The sequence below is a fragment of the Balaenoptera borealis genome (genome assembly GCF_965194805.1).
Source record: "Balaenoptera borealis genome assembly, chromosome: 7".
In the NCBI taxonomy this organism is placed as follows: Eukaryota; Metazoa; Chordata; class Mammalia; order Artiodactyla; family Balaenopteridae; genus Balaenoptera; species Balaenoptera borealis.
The window spans coordinates 123286438-123307174 of NC_138864.1; the positions used below are offsets into that span (position 1 = coordinate 123286438).

Consider the following 20737-nt stretch of genomic DNA (forward strand, 5'->3'; position numbering starts at 1 on the left):
AAAATAAGAGTAAAACTCTTTCCTACCAGATTCCTGTTGAGAAGCATCCACTGCTAACAGCTTCTATGTCCTTTAGACCTGGAGGAGTCGGGGCTTAAAGGATGCATTGAATGGAACAGGGGAAGGAGGGAGAGGCAAAGTTGGATGAGGATGGAACATGTCGGGGAGGCAGGAACTGGGGCAGTAAGGCAGGAGACTGGCCTGGCTAGAGCCGGGGTGTATAAAGTTGTAGGTGATGTAGATGCAAGGTGAGTCGTGGCTGGGCCATGGAGGGCCTTCAGTGCCAAGACTCTTCCACAGACAGGCTGCCAGTTAGTCTGCGATCTGCTGTGCCACAGACACCCTCACCCCCACTTAGAACTCCTTAGAAACAGTGCATACCTTCCTCAGAGAGGAAGTCTTGAGACGGCAAGTTTAAGCTAGACGCCACTGAAAATGAAGAGCCACAGGTGGACAAAGTTATCTCACCATCAAGGATTTGGGCGCTATAACTGGCTCTCTGAGATCTGGTCCCGGAATATTGGGTGATGGCAGAGGGTAAAGGAAAAATGAGTAAACACACCAGGCGCAAGACGAACCAGCCTGTGTCTGTGTTTTACAGTGCTGGCCCATCGGTTTGTTACTGCTAGAAAAACATGTAACAGCATTTTATCATCCTGGGACCCTAATAGTTTGGGGGAGGCCATGGCCGTCATTCCATCCAACACTGACTCGCTAGGGAGCCATCATGGAGGGACACCTCTAAAATGGTTATTCTCGAGAAGAGGCGTCCTGGATATAAGAATCTCACATCCCCCTACCCCGTCCAGTGAGGTTCCCGTAGGTCTATAAATCTCCTAGTGAGATGCTGGCAGTGTGTGCTAAAGGCTGCGAACCTCTGCTCAAACCTCCTTAGACATATTTTAAACTCATATCATTCCTCAGCATTATAATCGCTATAGGCTTACTATCTCCTATTATAAAAGAAGACTCCCACTTAAGAGTACAGGGAGGGACTTCCCCTGGTGGCGCAGTGGTTAAGAATCCGTTTGCCAATGCAAGGGACACGGGTTCGAGCCCTGGTCTGGGAAGATCCCACATGCCGCGGAGCAACTAAGCCCGTGTGCCACAACTACTGAGCCTGCGCCCTAGAGCCCGCGAGCCACAACTACTGAGCCTGCGTGCTCCAACTACTGAAGCCCGCACACCTAGAGCCCGTGCTCCGCAACAAGAGAAACCACTGCAGTGAGAAGCCCACGCACCGCAACGAAGAGTAGCCCCCGCTAGCCGCAACTAGAGAAAGCCCACGCGCAGCAACGAAGACTGAACACAGCCAAAATAAATAAATTTACTTTTTAAAAAGTGTTTGTTTGTTTGTTTTTTAAAGAGTCAGGAGAGAGCCTATATCCAGTCTTAGAAGTGTAAGCCAGCGTTGTTTACCCGGGTGTCCCCACACCTTCGTCCCAATGGGATCGATATCCTTTAATGGTAAAGGGGCTTGAGTCCCCAGCATATAGTGTCAAAACCAGCGGCCCTGCCCCCCATCTCAAGGATCTGGGCATGAGGAGAGGTTTATATTCCTTAGTTACTGCGTGCTTTCTGGACTCCCCAATTCACGTATATCTGCCTTCACACTGCGGGTCTTGCCTCTCAGGTCTGCGTTAACCCAGACGGTGGAGCTCTGTGCCTTTTCTTTGCCTTCCACAGGTAAGACACTTATGCATAGTAGACTTTTATATTTTGAAGTTCATAGAGAGGGTCTCATCTCAGCCTAGCGCAGGACCTTGCCAGCCTCTGAAGAGAAGCTCCCCTTCCCCTTCTCCGGTCCCTCACTCCCCAGGGAAACCCCCAAATCCCAATTTACTCTGGAGAGCAATTTAGTTTTATCTTTGTTCACCTTCTGCCTTCCAAGCCCTGCCCGGGAGCCTATTTTTCCACAATTAAAATGGCCAACAAAACTCTTTTGCTAAACAAAACACTTTCCTCTCCCTAAAAGGAACTCTGCACTAGTTTTTGTTTTTGTTTTTAAATCCTGTTTTTTGTTTGTTTGGGTTTTTTTGGCCACGCTGTGCAGCATGCGGGATCCTAGTTCACAGCCCAGGGATCAAACCCGCGCCCCCTGCAGTGGAAGCGCCGAGTCTTAACCACTGGACCGCCAGGGAAGTCCCATCTGCACAAGTCTGATACATTCAAAATGGGTAAAAGGCTGTGCAGTAAAAAATCTCCTTGTCACCCAGACACCCAGTTCCCCTACCTGAGGCTGACTGGCCAACCACGAGGAAAGGGGAAGTTTCTGGAAGGAACCTGGCATCATTCACAGACTCAAAGGAACATTTGAATAACCAATCCTGGGCAGAGACAAAAATGTGTCATCTCTTCTTCTTTCTGTGTGTTGGGCTCATTCTTTCAAATTAACTTACTCCAAAAAAAAAATGGGGAACAAGACTATTCCTGACTCACATCTACAGCTACAGCTTCACCAGAGAGAAAATTAACCTGTTCCCTCAGCTCCAGTAGAAGAATCCAAGGGAAGAGCTTAAGTCCTATGCCCACCACTGGCTCAACTACTGTGGCCAGGAGGCTGGGTTGCTATGATTGGGCTGGCTTGAGTCAGATGCCTGCTTTTCAGTCACTGTGACCAGGCTGGAATTGTCACGGAACAAGATGGGGGCATCCATTTGAATTACACGGCTAGAGCCCAGAAGGAGCCATCCCCAAAGGGAAGGAGGTATATATATGCCCAGAGGAAGGGAGAAGTGCTAGGCTGACAAGGTTAACAGGTACCTACTACATACATATATACAGTGGGGGTCGGGGGTCAGCTTGAGCCAAGGAGTGTTCATTCTGGGGTTCTCACTGACCCAGAAGCTGAGTGGAGCGTGCTCCCCAGGGGGTTATTGATGGGAGTGGAGCACAAAAGACATGGTCCCTGCCATCTAGAGACTTGCAGGATAGTAAGGGGAACAGACTAGAAAGGGTCTCAAAGCCGTGGTCTATAAACTTTCTTGAGTTAAAAAAAATGTTTGGGCATACATATATGTACATAAATGTGTTAATATGTATGCTATAAATCATATGATAGAAAATTAAAGGGACAAGATAAATATTTTAAAGCGTTATTAAACTTTATATTATTTGTAATTCAAAGAATACTTTTTTTCTGTCACTGAAAATGAGGGTTTGGGTAAGATGATGTCTAAGCTTGCTCTCAGCTCTGCATGTTACGTTCATAGTGTACAGATGTGGAGATGACAGGATACAAGTACTAAGAGTATATTTCGTTCATTCCTCTAATACCACTGCCACCAATGGGAATAATTGTGAACTGCATTTAAGTTTATTTAAAGGCATGTGTCAAGATCTGAGTGTCATTGGGAAAGGACAAATGGGTGGCATCTAAGAGATGCAACAAGGTGACATTTATCTTGGTGAATTCATTGCAGTTCAAGGCTTGGACCTTGCCAAAGCAAAAACAAACCAAAATGAGAAATTGCTTGTTACTGAGTGCTTGCTACGTGTTAGGCATTCAGCTGCACAAGCACCTTACTTACATCTGTTATCTTGCAATGAGTAATAGGAATCGGGAGTGCTTCTTGAGCTCCTAACCCGTGACAGGCACTGTTCTAAGCACTTGATTTGAACTAACTCATGTAATCTGCACAATAACTCTGTGAGATACGTGCTACTATTATCCCTCACTAATAATGAGGTCATGGAGGTGCTGATAAGTTCATGACTTGCCCAAGGTCCACATCTAGTAAGTGGCAGCGCTGGGCTAAGGACCCAGATGCTCTCACTCCTCAGCCCACTTTCTAAATCACCGCACCATCTCTGCAAGCCCGTGAGACTGCAAACCAGCACCTGGTGCTACCTCCCTTGCACACTGGGAATTTGATCTAAATATTTTTCCAGAGTTCCAGGCAGGGATGCTAAATCATGCTGACTCTCAGAGCCTCATGGATAAGCCAGAGCATCAGTTTAATAATTTCCAGGGGTGGTCTGGACATTTGCATCAGTCTGACCTGCATGTTGTCTCCCAGAAGCTACACGGAAACCTGCATCATCAGAAGTTTGCCTGGTGGACATAGAAACAGAATAGAGAGCGTGAGCTCTATAACTGAACCGTTTAATGACCTCAGTATCCTTTGTCCTGATATGTCTGCCTCCACAATCATGATACTTTGTTTTTTCTGTATCTGACAGTAAGTTTTTGTTGGCCTGAGACATATCTCCAAGGCTGACTAATTTGGCCTGAGACATATCTCCAAGGCTGACTAATTTTCTCAGCCCGTCCCATTTTTTCTTTAGGTGTATTAATGATTCAACCAATCCCCTGTCAGTCTGGTTGCCCTGGACATCATGCCTTCTCTTGGAGCTGACTTTTCCTATCCTTACTTTCTGATTCACCATTCAATCATCCAAAAATATTCATGAGCATTTCTATGTGCAAGAAATGGAGGATAACAGTGGAGATATTTTAGTGAACCATAATTACTATGCAAACTAATGAAAAAAATGAGGTTATTTCAGATAGTGATAAATGCTATGAAAAATTTCGAGTAGGGTAACAGGATTGAGTGTTGGGATGAAGGAGGGTGTTGGGCTGTAGACAGGGTGGACAGGGAATGTCTCTCGGAGGAGGTAAAGTCTGAACTGAGCCCTGCACACTAAGAAGGAGCCAGTCAGGTGAACATACTTTCCTGTTGATCTTAAGAGTTTAGCTCTCAGGGGAATTGCTTCATGCCTATCATTCGAAGTGGAAATTCATCGCCTGTCTCTATAGAGACAATGTGGCACAAATTACATAATTACGGTTGCATTAGTGTTGTGTGTTGCGTACTCAAATGGTAAGACAACCATGCTTTTCAATCCAAAACGCAGAATGCATGGTTTAACGTGTAGCGTGTGGGCTGGGTATGAAATCAGGGCTATCTTGGATTTTCCAAGGCATGATTACTATCCTTGATAGACTTCAGGGTGTTGGCCTGGGCACCTAACCCACTGCTGATATGAGAAGTGTATTTCTAGTTTCTAAAAAGCGAAATAACAGGTGTACTTTTGGAATAAAACTGCTTGCCATTTGGGACCGTATCTCTTTTCCCCAACCAGATTACACGTTCTTCCCTCAGAGCAAAGTCTGAGTTTTATACTTTTTTGAATCCCTCAAAGCACCTACCAGAGTGCTGGGCACGTAGAAGACACAAAAAGGTCCATGGGTTTGCCTTAAATTCCGAACAGGCACTTGACTGGGAAACACCGAGTCCTTTTGTCCCTCTCGGGCTCGGAGCGCCGAGGTGCTGTTCACCCTCCTGCCGCATGGGGGCGCAAAGGGAATGCCGCCCGGTGAGGACGAGCGGCTGGCGCCGGTATTGGCCCGGGAGGGCCGAACTCCCATAATGCACCTTGTATCAACACGGCGCTGGGGGCAGCTTCGAGGAGGGGTCCGGGGCGCCCAGCGGACCCGCACGCACCCCGAGGCGTATCAGGCGGGGCCCGGGTGTTGGGGGGCGACTGGCAGCCATGGCGGAGTCGGCGCCTGCTCGGGTAAGAGTCCTCCTGGCGCGGACCCGAGGGCGCGATCGGGACGGCGGAGCCCGGCCGGGGCGGGGCTTCGAGGTGCGGGGCTGGGCGGCCGTGGTCCGCAGCTGGCGTGGGTCAACGCCGACCTCCCCGCGCAACCCCAGAGCTCTGCCCTCCCCCTGTCGGTTTCCTCCGCGTCGGGCCACAGCCCCAGTGCCACGCGCCTTCGCCGAGAAACTTCTCGGAGGTTTGCTTCATGTTCTTGGATTTGCTACCGTTTCTACACGTTTTCGTCGCGACCTAAGAGAGCCCGTTTCCAGGCTGGCGAGGGGGCGCGGATTGGAAATCCTGGGTCCCCGTCACTGCCAGTGAAATTGCCCGGTGCTTCGGGGACCCCAGGACTCTGCCTCTCTGCGACCAGCTCGTTCTCGGGCTGATGGGTTTTCCTCGTTCCATCTGCTGTGCTCTCCTGCTACAGACTCTGCCCTGGGTTGCAGCCGCAGGTTGAAGTCAGGCTGGGCTTCCTCTCCTTGGGACAGGTGTTATCTCACGGTGTAGTTGTAGGCTTTTGTCTGTGAAGCTGTCGATCTCTTTCCCTCTTCCCCTTCCCCTTCCCCAAATGTCCCCATTCAGGGAATGGCAAGACGCGGAGCTTGGGCACGGTGTCGGGAAACTAGGTGTCAGCCGTAACTCAGCTCTCAGCTATCCACTTTAGTGATTTTAGGCAACTTTGTTCACTTGAAGCCTCCTTTTCCTTAGCTGTAAGTTGAGAGTGTTGGACTAGATACTAGATGATCTCTACGGTTTCTGGTAGCTCTGACACTCATTACAAAGTGGTGGTTATTTTGATGATACAAGATGATTTGTTATAGGAAGGGTAGATGGAGTTTAATTGGTTTTTAGTGCAGCATTTCTCGATCTAGAAACACTTTCAAAATCATGTGAGACCTTTGTGGGAGTAGAGGGCTAAGGAGATCCTGTAGTGAAAACTTGGCCATGAGCTGGGTGCGTTGTATTTGGTTCTTGTAGGAAGTGGGTAAGAACTAAGACGGGAAGGATTGGAAGACTTAACACAGTGTTTGCTTTCAACAAATTATGGAAACAAGACACAAATGTTCATGATATCACGATATTTACCTCGTTTGATTCCTTTAAGTTAAGGTGATCCAGTCAAAGACTTGCCTTTTCCCCAAGATCAAATTGTAGTACTAAAGTCAGGCAGGAGGACAAGTTACTAATTTCCAGAGTACTTCTTGACTGGTCAGTGCGGTTACCTACATGTCTTCAACAGACCTTGTTAAAAAGAAGTCTTAAAGATCCTCCAGAATCCCCAACTATGCTTTAAGTAATTTATGGATCTGTCATTGCAGAACGTATTTAAATTGTCCTCGAGCATATTTCTTTTCTCATCTTCAGATGAAGATTCTGTACCTCTTATTTGACAGTGTGGCCAAGTGGGTGCCCTGATGAAAACAACTAAAAATGCTGAGGGGGAAAACCAAATATATTTGAAATGTAGCTAGTAAAGAATACGTGGAGCCCAAAGACTAAGTGAAAGATGGAGCGCTTAAGAGGTAAGCAGAGTTCTGAAGCCAACTTTGAGGGCATTTGCTGAACATTCATCTGTAGTGTTTATGACCTCAAGGGGCCTGGAAAATAGAAGACAAAACTCAGAGCCTACGGTGGGGAGTCTAAGACGCCTCCTACTCCAGTCTCATAAAACTGAGACTTCAAAGGGCAACATTCAGCGTGAACTGGAAGTAAGCTCTTACCCCCAAGGAGTGATTGCAGAGAAAATCATGTCAAACCTTGGTGCTGGGAGATGGGTGCAAGGTGCCCCTTGAGAATTCATGTTGACTCTCAAGTGGGTTTATTGCCTGAATTCACATGACCTTGGTGTCTGGGAAACCTTAAGCCAAGAATTTAGTTTAAAGTAGAGCCTCCAGCCGTCTATAAGAAATAAACACAGATCTTCTCCAGAGGAGTCTACACTTAACTCAGACTTCAGATAATTCTCAGATAAAATTCCAAGAAAAATGAATTCACAATAAAAAGTTATCCAAAAAGTGATGAAAAACTATGAGAAAAAGCCAGTAAAATTAATGGGCAACAAAATTAGACCTTCAGAGATTTCAGATATTGCAATTCCAGAAGAAAAACATATTGGAATTCCAGTAGGAAACACACACACACATGCACACACACAATCTGCGCTGGAGGACATATTTGATGACTAGCTAATGGCTGAGGATATTGTAGGACTGATGCAAATACTAATACTTAGAAGTCCCGTAGATCCCAGTCAGGATAAACATAAAGAAATCTCTACCTAGACACATAATAGTGAAAGTACAGAATACAAGGCAGAGAGAATTCTTAAAAGCAGCCAAACAAAAAAGATTAACTTCAAATGAACCATTGTAAGGCTGATGAGGTTCAGCTTCTCAGCAACAGTGGAAGCCAGCCAACAGTAGAATGGTTTCATTAAAGGGCTAAAAGAAAATAACTATGTAATCCCATATTTTAAAGCTGTGCAAAAGTATCTTTCAAAAAAAAAACAGTAAAATAAAATATTTTCAGACGAATTAAAACTGACAATTTGGGGCTTCCCTGGTGGCGCAGTGGCTGAGAATCTGCCTGCCAATGCAGGGGACACGGGTTCGAGCCCTGGTCCGGGAAGATCCCACATGCAGCGGAGCAAATGGGCCCGTGAGCCACAATTACTGAGCCTGCGCGTCTGGAGCCTGTGCTCCGCGACAAGAGAGGCCGCGATAGTGAGAGGCCTGCGCACTGCGATGAAGAGTGGCCCCCGCTTGCCACAACTAGAGGAAGCCCTCGCACAGAAACGAGATCCAACACAGCCATAACTAACTAACTAAATAAATAAATTAAATAAAATTAAAAAAAAAAAAAACTGACAATTTGTTACCAATATACTCTCATTAAAGGGAGTTCTAAAGGATATACTTCAGGTACAAGGAAAATTATCTTAAGTGGAAAGTGTAAGTGTAAGAAAGTATGATGATCCATTAAAATGGGTAAATCTAAACAACTATTGGCTGAATAAAACAGTAATAATCTCTTGTGGGTTAAAAACAAAGGCAGAATTAAAATACATGGCAGCATTGATGTAAACATTAGGAAGAGATGATCAGAATTCAGATATTTAAAGGTCTTTGTAAGTAATTTCTAGGATGGTTGCTAAAAGACTAGAAATTGGCTGTATAACTTACAATTTAAAAGAGGGGATATTAGAATAAGAAAAAATCATCTAAAAGAAGGCAAGAAAGAAGATGGGATAAATAGCACAAAAAAGGTAAAAAAAAAAATAAAATAAAATAAAATAAACAATTACAATAAATGTAAATGGACTAAATGTTCTAGTTAAAAGGCAAAGATTGATAGGATTGGTTAAAGTTCAGCAAATGGCTTATAAGAGATACAACTGAAAGATAAAGCTATAGAACTGGTTGAATATAACAGGATATGAAAACATGTACCAGGCTAATACTAATCAAAAGAAAAATGGCTTAAATGTATTAATATTGCTAGAGATAGAGGGCTACTACTACTTTTATAATGGTAAAAGACTCAATTTACCAGGCTGATAGGACGGTTCTAATCTTATGTGCACCTAATTATATTGTCTCAAAATATATAAAACAAAAATTGATAGAACTACAACGAAAATTCATTATCACAGTAGAAATTTTAACACAACCTTAGTATTTTATCAAGCAGAAAAAAAACTAGTAAGGGTGTAGTGCATTCAATAGTACTTTCTGAGATGATGGAAATATTCTCTCTGTCCTGTTCAGTATAGTAGCTACAAAGTACATGTGGCTATTTGAGCGCTTGCAATGTGGCTCAGTAGCTGAGGAACTGAATTTTTAATTTAATTTTAATTAAATTTAAGCATCCACATGTTTCTAGTGGCTGTTATATTGGACAGCACAGATATAGAGGATAATACTAATTTTTTTAATCCACATATCAATATATAATTTCAATGTTCAGAGAGATTAATGAAAAAAGAGAGAAGGCAAAAATACCCCATTAGAAATGAAAGTGCGTTCTGGTGGCTGATGCTGACTGTAGACTGGGACCTTAGGTAGGGTTGTTGAACAGAACATCACCATCACCACCAACAACATCCCTCTCCATGTGGCTTGGGATTCTTCAGGTGATTCCAGCACCTACATGCCTATGATTTGCTCTGCTTGACATGGAGTGGGGCAGACACAAACTGTCCCTGACAAACCCTCCTTTAATTGCAGATTCGTGAACAAAATACATGTTGTTGTCTTAAGCCACAAATTTTGGAATTATTTATGATATAGCAATTGATGATTGGAACAGATACCTATGGAATATATTTAAATACAAAAAGGTATTTAAAAATACCTTACAAAAGGAGTATATACTGTGTGTGTGAATTGAAACATTTTATCCTAAAGATGTCACTTCTCAAATTTATCTATGGATTTGATGCAGTGCCAAACAAAATCTCTAAAGATATTTTTATGAAAACTTTCGAGCTTGTAAACTATCCACAGGCCAAAATTAGTCAAGATACTCCTGTAAAATAAGGAGGTGGGACTTGTATCAATAATTATCAAAAAGCTGTGGTCATTAAGATGGTAATTTTGGTAAAGCAGTAGAAAAATTGACCCATAGAACAGAACAGAGATGCCAGAAACAGACTGACTGTATGTATGAAAACTTGATTTATGACAGAGATAGCATTAAAAATCAGTGGGTAAATGATGGATTTTTCATTATATAGTATTAGATCTATTGACTTTCCATATGAAAATCGAGGCTTGCACTGTACACAAATACTGTCTCAATTCTAGTTGAGATAAATACTTAAATGTGAAAGTCAAAACTATCAAGTGTTTAGAAGACAGTATTGTGGGATATAGATTTTTTTTTACACCTGACACAAAAGTTCAAACCACAAAAGAATTAATACTGGTAAAACTCAACTACATTAAAACTAAGGACTTTTAATCAAGTGATAATAAAGAGAATTTTAAAATGAGGCACAAATAAGGGAAGTTATTTGTAACACATATGACTGATAAAGATTAGTATACAGAATTTACAGAGAAATTGTATGAGACAACCTCATAGATCCTATGAGAAGTCAGATAACCCAAAAGATAAAGGGATTAAAGATTTCAGCACTGAAGGGGAAGTTTGAATGGCCAATAAACATAAAAAAGATGCTTATCCCTTGTTAAAAATCAAGGAAAATGCAGGTTAAAACCATGATGAGGTATCATTTCAGATCTACTAGAGGGACACAAATTTTAGTTTGACAGTAACAAATGTTGATGAAGCTGTGGAACAGCCAGAATACTTATAGACTTCTGACAGGAATGAAGTTGGTATGACTGCTTTGGAAAACATTTGACAGTATCTGCTTAAGTTCAGGATGTGTACATACCCTATGAGCCAACAATTCCCCTCCTAGGACTATACCCTTGGGAAACTTGCCCATGTCCACTAGAAGCCAGACACAATTCTATTTATCATAGCACTGCTTGTAATGACAGAGATGGGGAAACATCAATAGTGGAATAGAAAAATAAACTCTGGTATAGTCACATGATGGAATATTATACAGCAATGAAAATGAATTAATTAAAGCCACCTGCAACAACAGGAGTTGTAGAAGAGCGACTTGTTCATATAAAATCCTAAAACATGCAAAATTAAAAGAATATATATATATATATATATATATTTTTTTAAGATATGTGAGGTACATCCTTAACATTTTTTTTTTAATTTATTTATTTATTTTATTTATGGCTGTGTTGGGTCTTCGTTTCTCTGCGAGGGCTTTCTCCAGTTGCGGCAAGCGGGGGCCACTCTTCATCGCGGTGCGTGGGCCTCTCACTATCGCGGCCTCTCTTGTTGTGGAGCACAGGCTCCAGACGCGCAGGCTCAGTAATTGTGGCTCACGGGCCCAGTTGCTCTGTGGCATGTGGGATCTTCCCAGACCAGGGCTCGAACCCGTGTCTCCTGCATTGGCAGGCAGATTCTCAACCACTGCGCCACCAGGGAAGCCCCAAAAGAATATATTTTTCTGGGAAACAAACGTTAAAAAAAAAACAAACATGAAAAAGGGCAGTTAATAGTAAAAACCAAATTTGGGATAGTAGTTACTTCAGAGAGTTGCACAAAGGACTGTAAAGGTGATATTTATAAAACACACACATACACACACAGGCATACCTCATTGTATTGTGCTTTGCTTTATTGCACTTGGTAGATACTGTGTTTCTTAAAAACTGAAGGTTTGTGGCAACGCTGTGTTGAGCAAGTCTGTCATCCACCATTTTCCCAACATATTTGCTCACTTTGTGTCTCTGTGTCACATTTTGGTAATTCTCAAAATATTTTGAACTTTTTCATTGTTATTATATTTGTTATGGTGATCTGTGAACTTTGATGTTAATATTACAGAAAGAAGGCTCAGATGATGGTCAGCATTTTTTAGCTGAAAAAATTTAATTTTTTAATTAAGGTATATACTTTTTTTAGACGTAATGCCATTGCATTAGACTACAGAATGGTGTAAACATAACTTTTTCTATGTACTAGAAAACCAAAAAATTCATGTGACTTGCTTTATTGTGATACTTGCTTTAAGAACCCACAGTATCTCCGAGGTATGCTGTGTGCATGTGTATATGTGTGTGTATGTGTGTATATACATATATATTTAATTTTAATTAATTATTTTTTTAAACTGAGTGGTGGTTACGTGGAGATTTGTTGTCACTACTTTATATATTTTATGTATTATGTAAATATTCTTTTTTTAACTATTCAATATTAAAATGTCATGGTATCTCAGAGTTAGAAGTGACCTTAAATATCATCTAGTCCAGCTTAAGCAAGTATCACTTTAGAGCGTTATTTAATTGTTTAGTGTTTTACTCAAGCAGATTGTAGGTGTCTTAACAACAGGGGCTGTGTCTTGTACTTAATGGGTTTCAGACCATGGCTGCAGGCCCAATGTATGATACATGATCTGACACTATGATACAATGTGCAAGCAGGACTGTCCCAGAAAATCTAGAAATACAGTCAGTGTAAGTATACTTTTAAAAAATTTCTCACTACCTTCAGGAATATTCTTATATATGGAATTTAAGAAAAAAATTATGGAGGAATATGTGTTTATTGAAAAAGTCAAACAAGCAATAGTTTATAATCAAAGATTAAAATTCCTCTCTCTCATATCCTGAGGCTGACTCGTGTTAGTATAGTTTGGTGAATATCTTCCCAAACCTTTCTGTGTGTGGAAACATATACACATATCTTTTTTCTTCTTTGGGAAAATGAAGTCATAATAAATATATTTCCCTAAAAGTTGACAGCCTATCAATGTATGATGAACAGTCTTCCAAACCATACATATAGCTCTAACTCATTCTTTATAACAGTCGTATAACATCATCTTTTGTTGTGCCATAATTTATTTAATCATCCTCTAATTAATAGACATCTAGAGAGAGTTCCCTCGTGGTCCAGTGGTTAGGACTCGGTGCTTTCACTGCCATGGCCCGGGTTTAATCCCTGGTTGGGGAACTAAGATACCACAAGCCACGCGGTGTGGCCAAAAAAAAAAATTAGACATCTAGATTATTTCCAGTTTTTGGCTATTCCAGAGAATGTTGCCAGTAATCATCTTTGTATGTATGTCACTAAACAATAATGCCGTTTATTTTTGAAGATTCCCATAGTAGTATTACTAGGTGAAAGGGTTTTTAATGACTTTCTGGATATTTTCTTTCCTCAAAGTTTGTAGTATTTTTCATTCCTTCCAGGAGTGTTATGAAAGTGCCAGTTTTACTACGTCATAGTCAGCTCTGAATGATGTTCCTGTCCCTTTCTTTCATATTTCTCAACCTCGTGAGTGAAAAGTGGTTTCACTTGGTTGTATCTGCATTCATGACTGCTAATGTGGCTGTCTTTTCATTGGCTTATTGACCACCTGCATTTCCACTTTCACAAATTATTTATAGTTGCAGTTTTATCTTTGGGTTGTTTATCTTTTCTTTGCACTTCATATCCTGTTTACAAATATTCTCTCCCTGTTTGTTTTTAGACTTTGTTTATGGTATCTTTTATGATAGCTAATATTTTCTCCTTCCTTAACATTCTGAGTGCTGTTTACTGAGATATAATTTACATACAGTAAAATTCACTCCTTCGGCATAACTGTAGTTAAGTGAGTTTTGAAAAATGTGTAGCCATCATATTACCTAGTTATAGAATATTGTCATCATCCCAGAAATTACCCCTAAGTAATTAATTTCCCCCAGTCCCAGCATCTGGCAACCACTGATCTCTGTTTTGTGTCTATAGTTTTGCCTTTTCCTCAATGTCATGTAAATGGAATACAGTATGTAGCATTTTGTGTCTGGCTTCTTTCACGTAGCCTAGTGATTTTGATATTTACCCATGTTGTTACAAGTCTCAATAATTTGTTCCTTTTTATTGCTGAGGAGTATTCTGATATATGATATGTCTTTCCTAGGGCTGCTGTTAAAAAAAAATCCCACCAACTAGGTGTCTTAACCAAAAAATGTATCGTCTCACAGTTCCGGAGGCTAGAAGTCTGAAATCAGGGTGTCCACTGGGTTGGTTCCTTATGAGGACCGTGAGGGAGAGTCAGTTCCATGCGTCTCCCCTAGCTTCTGGTGGTGCCAGGTGTTCCCTTGACTTGTGGCCGCGTGACTCCGACCTCTGCCTCCCATTTGCACGTGGGTGTCTTCTCCCCGTACGTGCCGTCACATTGTCTCCTCGCTCTCTGTGTGTTTGTCTGTATTTCTCCTTCTTTATTAGGACACCAGTCACACTGGATTAGAGCCCACCGTCATGACCTCATTTTAACTTGATTACTCGGTAAAGACTATCTCCAAGTAAAATCACATTGTGAGGTACTAGGGGTTAGGACGTCCACATATCTTTTTGGGGAGGCACAATTCAACCCATAACGTATGAATGGACACAGTTTGTTTGTTTATCCATTCACCAGTTGATGGACATTCAAATTGTTTCTGTCGTGATAGATAATTTAAAACAAGAGAAAAGAGGAACCTTGGCTTGCCTGCTCTTTTTAGCCTTTTGACTATGTGGAAGAGAAGGGATGATATTTCTCTGCTCAGATCCCAACCCACCTTCCTGTTTGGAAAAAGTGCTAGAAAGCAACACAGTGCTGGCCACAGAAAGGAAAGAGGAGATTCCAAAAAACTAGAGACTTAGAGACCTTAAAGTTAAAAGCAGAACATGTGATGAAATGAATTTACCCAGCAATCTAATTTTTTTTGTTTCATTTGTATTTTTCTTTTACATTAAACTTTTCTTTAAATCTTTTTTAAGGGGGATATTTAAGCTTTTGACTTGTATGCTCAATAATGAACTGAGTTGGTTAACTGGAGTAGGTCATGGCCAAACTTAAGTGTTCAGTTCTGTGCCGGTTGGTTTCATCTTGTCCCCTCTTTCTCCAGACCATAAGCTCTGGCCCTAGCAGTTCTTTCAAAGATATTTCCTTTCAGTGCCTTGTTCTCAGTGTCCTTATTATGGTTAGAGAAGCAGCCTTGAATCAAGTGTATGCTGTTACACTTGAGAATATGAAGTTTCAGGGGTTTAGGACTGAAATGAACATGCAGTGGGGCAGTGGGAGCAAGAGGGCAGTTCAGGAAGACTTCCCAAGTATTGGTTTTAGTAATTTTGAGGTTCAGCCACAGTGATTTTTCTACTGTCAGGGACAGACCATAAAAATGTGAAGTCTAAGGACAATGTCCGAGGACTTAGTCAAGTCATTTAAGTAAATGTTTATGAAGGATTTAGTAGGTGTTTTCACTATACTAGTTGCTAGGGTGCAAAGATGAATGAGGTGAGTCTTGTAGGTCCTGCTAAGGAATTTTGTCTTGATTGTGGGGAGCCACTGAAAGGTTTTTAGCAGGGCTGACGTGATCAACTACGAAGTCAAGCAGGAATGTGAAGTTGAGTGTGGATGTAAGTTACATCATTTATCATAGCAAAGTATTAGAAATAGTCCAAAATATCAAGTAGAAAGAAATGGGCTTAAAAAATGAATACTGATGCAGGAAAGTCTTACGGAATATGCTGACGGTGAAACACAGGTAACAAAACATGTACAATATGATTGCAGTTTTGTTGAAAAAGAAATAAGTTAAAAGATGAAAAAAACTTATAGGAAATACACCAAAATTCCAACAGCTTATTTCTGGATGGTGGTATTTTACATACATTTTTCTTTCTTTCTTCTTTTCAGTTTTTTCTTGTTACAGTATAGATGTATAGTTTGCAGTATCAGAATGTAAAAGCACCTGCTTTTTATTTTTATTTATTTTTATTTTTTTATGTTTTTCATGCTTTTATTAGTTTACTAAGTGGTATATGCCTCTTAATCTTTTTTTTTAATATATTTATTTATTTATTTATTTATTTATTTATTTATTTATGGCTGTGTTGGGTCTTTGTTGCTGTGCGCGGGCTTTCTCTAGTTGCAGCGATCGGGGCTACTCTTTTTTGCGGTGCGCGGGCTTCTTATTGTTGTGGCTTCTCTTGTGGAGCACGGGCTCTAGGCGCACAGGCTTCAGTAGTTGTGGCACACGGGCTCAGTAGTTGTAGCTTGCAGGCTCTAGAGCGCAGGCTCTGGTTGTGGCACACGGACTTAGTTGCTCCGCGGCATGTGGGATCTTCCCGGGCCAGGGCTCAAACCCGTGTCCCTTGCATTGGCAGGCGGATTCTTAACCACTGCGCTACCAGGGAAGCCCCGCACATGCTTTTTAAATTAAAAAAAAAAAAGAAAAGAAGTAGAAACTAGGTGCTGTAAGCGCTCCTGGACCCACTGGACCCATTGTGTTTTTTCACCTGTTGTTTGGAAGTGACACTGACTGCCTGACCCCGTATCTGGTTCTTCAGCACAGGAGGAAGCGCCGCTGCACCCCTTTGACTTCCTCCACGCTGCCCCCACAAGCACCAGAGAAAAGCTCCTATTTGCAGACCACAGATATCTCACTCTGGACAGTGGTGGCCGCTATTCAAGCTGTGGAGAAGAAGATGGAGTCCCAGGCCGCCCGGCTGCAGAGCCTGGAGGGCCGGACGGGGACGGCCGAGAAGAAGCTGGCCGACTGCGAGAAGACGGCCGTGGAGCTGGGGAACCAGCTGGAGGGCAAGTGGGCCGTGCTGGGGACCCTGCTGCAGGAGTACGGGCTGCTGCAGAGGCGGCTGGAGAACGTGGAGAACCTGCTGAGGAACAGAAACTTCTGGGTCCTGCGGCTGCCCCCGGGCAGCAAGGGCGAGGCCCCCAAGGTTAGCCTCGAGGCTTGAGAGTCAGACCAGATGGGGTGGGCCCAGCCCTTTGTTAGTGAAGATTCTCAGTGGCTGGCTTTTCCTTCGTGGCTTTGATGGGGGACACTCACTGTGTGACGTTTGTGATTTCAGGTGTCCAGGTCACTTGAAAATGATGGAGTCTGTTTTTCAGAGCAGGAGTGGGAGAACCTGGAGGACTGGCAGAAGGAGCTGTACACGAACGTGATGAAAAGCAACTACGAGACTCTGGTCTCTCTAAGTAAGTAGCGGTTTTCTCCCTAGAACTCGCTCTCAGGCATCCTGCAATTCTTGGCCAAGTAGCTTGTGAGCCAGGCTGCACCTGTGATTCTAGTGGGCTGTGCATCCTCTCTTGGCCTCAGCCAGGTTGAGAAATGGGAGTCTCCAGGCCCTCAATTTATGAAGACTTTTGGAAAGGTCTTGGTGTTGTGCATTTTGTATTTCTTCTCTGTGTTCATGCAATCAGTTCTTTTTTTTTTTTTAATTAATTAATTAGTTAATTAATTTGGTTGCACCGGGTCTTAGTTGCGGCAGGCGGGCTCCTTAGTTGTGGCATGTGAACTCTTAGTTGCAGCATGCATGTGGGATCTAGTTCCCTGACGGGGGATCAAACCCAGGCCCCCTGCACTGGGAGCTTGGAGTCTTAACCACTGCGCCACCAGGGAAGTCCCAGTCAGTTCTTGATAATATTTACTAATAGATAAGATGTCATCGTGTGCCTTAGAGTATAACACGGCTAGGGTTCCTCATGCTGCTTTTAATACTTAGGACTGCTTGACAAGAAATCCTTTGTTACCTGGGATGGGCAGACAGCATGGGCTCACCAAACACTGTTTCTTGGCGTTTACCTGGAATTACAGACGGTCCTTGTGGTCCCAGTGTTCATTTTGTGTTGATGAGAAGTGCTGATTGATAGATGTACATCTTTATATGTAAAATATAGGCTATTACATAATAAATGCATTTTGTTTGGTTGACAAAATCTTTTAGAACCTAGGTCCATGGAGGCTTGTCAAGAAGGCCAGCGTGCCTGGAGCGAAGTGAGAGGGAGGGAAGTAGCAAATGGGTCAGAGATGGGACTGTGTGACCTCGACTGGGTCATGTGTTCTGCTAGTGGCTGTTTCCTTGTCTGTCATAGTGGGGGATAGCGGTGCTGACCTTACCTTGCAGTGCTGTAGCCCAGATGAAGTTAGATACCCGGAGAGGAGCCCATGTCTGTGGGTGGCAATGGTGGTGTTGGAAGGAAAGCAGTGGGCTCTGAAGCCTGACCACCTGCGCCTCAAGCGGCTGAGAAGGGGCGTTGAAGGCAGCAGTTAGCTGAATGGATCACTCGAATTTGCCATAATTTTCTAATTGTCCCAAACTGCTAAGGGAAAGTGACTTTGAATCTTTTGAAGTTTTAATATCAGCTCCTTGACATTGGTCACCTTGTTCATCGGCAAATGACCAGTACTCTCTCCTGGGCTCACACTGTGCCGTTTCCAACCCAGAGGTGCTTGGCCAGCCAGAAGGAGAAGCGGAGTTGGGTACGGAGATGCTGGGTGACTTGGAGGAGGAAGACTCTCGTGGTGTCCACCCAGGTGAGTGGCTGCAGAATACTCCACCCCATGCCCGCTCCCTGCAGCCTGCAGTGAGCTGCCCCACTGCTCAGCTGCCAAACACTGATTGTTAGTAACCTCATCTGGCACTTATTTGTTCTAAAGTCCTTTATGACTATCATCAGTTCACCTGTTATACGTGTATCTTACCTCCTTAACTGCTGTGTGGAGCCCCTAAGGTTCACGGCCGTGTCATACTTCTGTATGCCCTGCAGACAGTGTAGAGTGTCTAACAGGCCTTAGTCAAAACCCGCTGGAGATTGAGAATAGGGTTGGTCAGATCTTCGGGAGTGAAGCTCACTGGGTAAGGGGCAGGAGAAACCGTTGTAAACCAGGTAATTTGGGGGGAATATGCAGGAAGAACAGAGCTGGATACATGAATTTTTAAGCTATAGGTTTAGTTGTTTGGTTTTTTAAAATTATTCACATTTATTATTTTAACACTCTGTAACACTTAAATTAGCTTAGGTGTTACCTGTGTATATTTCACCATTTTCCACAGAGTTGAATACAAATTTGTGGACAAGCTTGGAGAATTTATAACACTGTTCTGTAAGAATGACATGTTCGGATCTCCGATCAGTATGTCTCCACCTGAGTGTAGGTTACTCTTTCAGGTCTTGCAGCCCAGTCTGTCTCATCCTCTTCCAGATTATCCTGACTCCCTTGATCCTGGGGTACTTTGATTTGAGCCCTTCTGAAATTCACAGATGTTTGTTCAGCTCTGAAAAACCCGAAGGTGCTAGAATGTGATCTTTTTTGTGGCTCTTCTTTCTCTTGGCAGTGGAAGGGGTTATGATCAAGCAGGAGATACAGTACACGCAGGACGGCTCTGCGGATCTTCCTGGAGAGTTCTCGGGCATTGCCGAAGAGCACGCTTTCCTGAGCCCGGAGCAGCCTGAGCTCTGGGATGGTCAGGGACGTTCTGTCCTCTTGGAATCAGGTCCCAGGGACACTAATCCAGAGGAGCCCATGGAGGGCAGTAGAGACCCTAGCGGTGGCAAAACTCTGGGCTGCCCCCCGAAGCAGAAGTCTAACAGGCAGCTGCAGCTGGGTCAGCAGTGTGGGCAGGGCCTGAAGCTGAAAAGGGACACTGCTGGCCCCTACGGATGTTCCGAGTGCGAGGCCATCTTCCGCTGTAAGCAGCAGCTGGCCGCACATCTGCGGACCCACTCAGGATGGGAGCCTTACACGGCCTCGGAGCCAGAGGAGAGCCTTCGGCCCCGGCCCCGGCCCCGGCTTAAGCCCCAGCCCCGGAAGGCGAAGCTGCACCAGTGCGATGTGTGCACGAGGAGCTTCAGCTGCAGGGTGAGCCTGCTGACCCACCAGCGCTGCCACCTGCAGGAGGGGCCCGGGGCCGGCCACCGCGTCCAGGAGCGCTTCTCACCCAACAGCCTGGTCGCCCTGCCCGGCCACATCCCTTGGAGGAAAAGCCGGAGCGCCCTCATCTGTGGTTACTGCGGCAAGAGCTTCAGCCACCCGTCCGACCTGGTGCGGCACCAGCGCATCCACACGGGCGAGCGGCCCTACAGCTGCCCGGAGTGTGAGAAGAGCTTTGTCCAGAAGCAGCACCTCCTGCAGCACCAGAAGATCCACCAGCGGGAGCGGGGCGGGCCAGCCCTGGAGCCCGGAAGGCCCAACGGCCTGCTTTAGGGGTGCCAGCCCCTCGCCCGACTGGGGGAGGCGGAGGGGGCTGGCACTGTCCCCCCGAAGAGACAGTGTAGCGTCAGGGACTGACTTCTTTCTGCGGGGAGTCACTTTGATTTGCTTTCCCTTGACCAGGCGCCAGGCCGAGCCCAAAGGCTGTCCTGAAAACCGCGGAAGAGGAAGAGTCGGGGCCAGGCCTCTCCTGCTGCCTTTACCCTGCTGCCGAGCTTGCCATCTCTGTGGCACCGTCAAGTCTCTGCTTTTCCCATCCGAGCTGATAGTCGTGGGCTGGGGTTGGCTCTCTGAGCCCGCAGGGCTGGTGGCCTGTTCCAGGGCCCGTCCTGGCATTCAGGTCTTCCCGAGGGTTGAGTCGGGCCAAAGGAGCGAGCAGACGTGTGGAAGCATAGCCCTCTCGTTGCTCTTCTTTTGTCATCTCCTTGTTAATAACAAGTAGAAGAAATAATTTTAATGAACTGCTTACCCTGCTCTGAAGAACCTTTTTTCTTGGAATTAGATTTTAGTTGGTTAAAAAAAAAAAGTCTGAAAATTTTTAAATTTCCAGAGTTGTAGAAGTTGTTCCTAACATGGGGACTGGGCCTGCCCTCTGG

General features: G+C 44.0%; 1 protein-coding gene across 1 annotated transcript; it reads left to right on the forward strand.

Moving 5' to 3' along the window:
- The first annotated feature begins 1657 nt into the window (after nucleotides 1-1657).
- ZNF212 (zinc finger protein 212) lies at nucleotides 1658-20609 on the forward strand. The gene is given in 6 exon segments (XM_082399050.1): nucleotides 1658-5495; nucleotides 5497-5523; nucleotides 16477-16866; nucleotides 16999-17125; nucleotides 18375-18464; nucleotides 19267-20609. Coding segments are annotated over 6 exon segments (1686 nt in total). The 5' UTR covers nucleotides 1658-5312; the 3' UTR covers nucleotides 20136-20609.
- The last annotated feature ends 128 nt before the right edge of the window (nucleotides 20610-20737 follow it).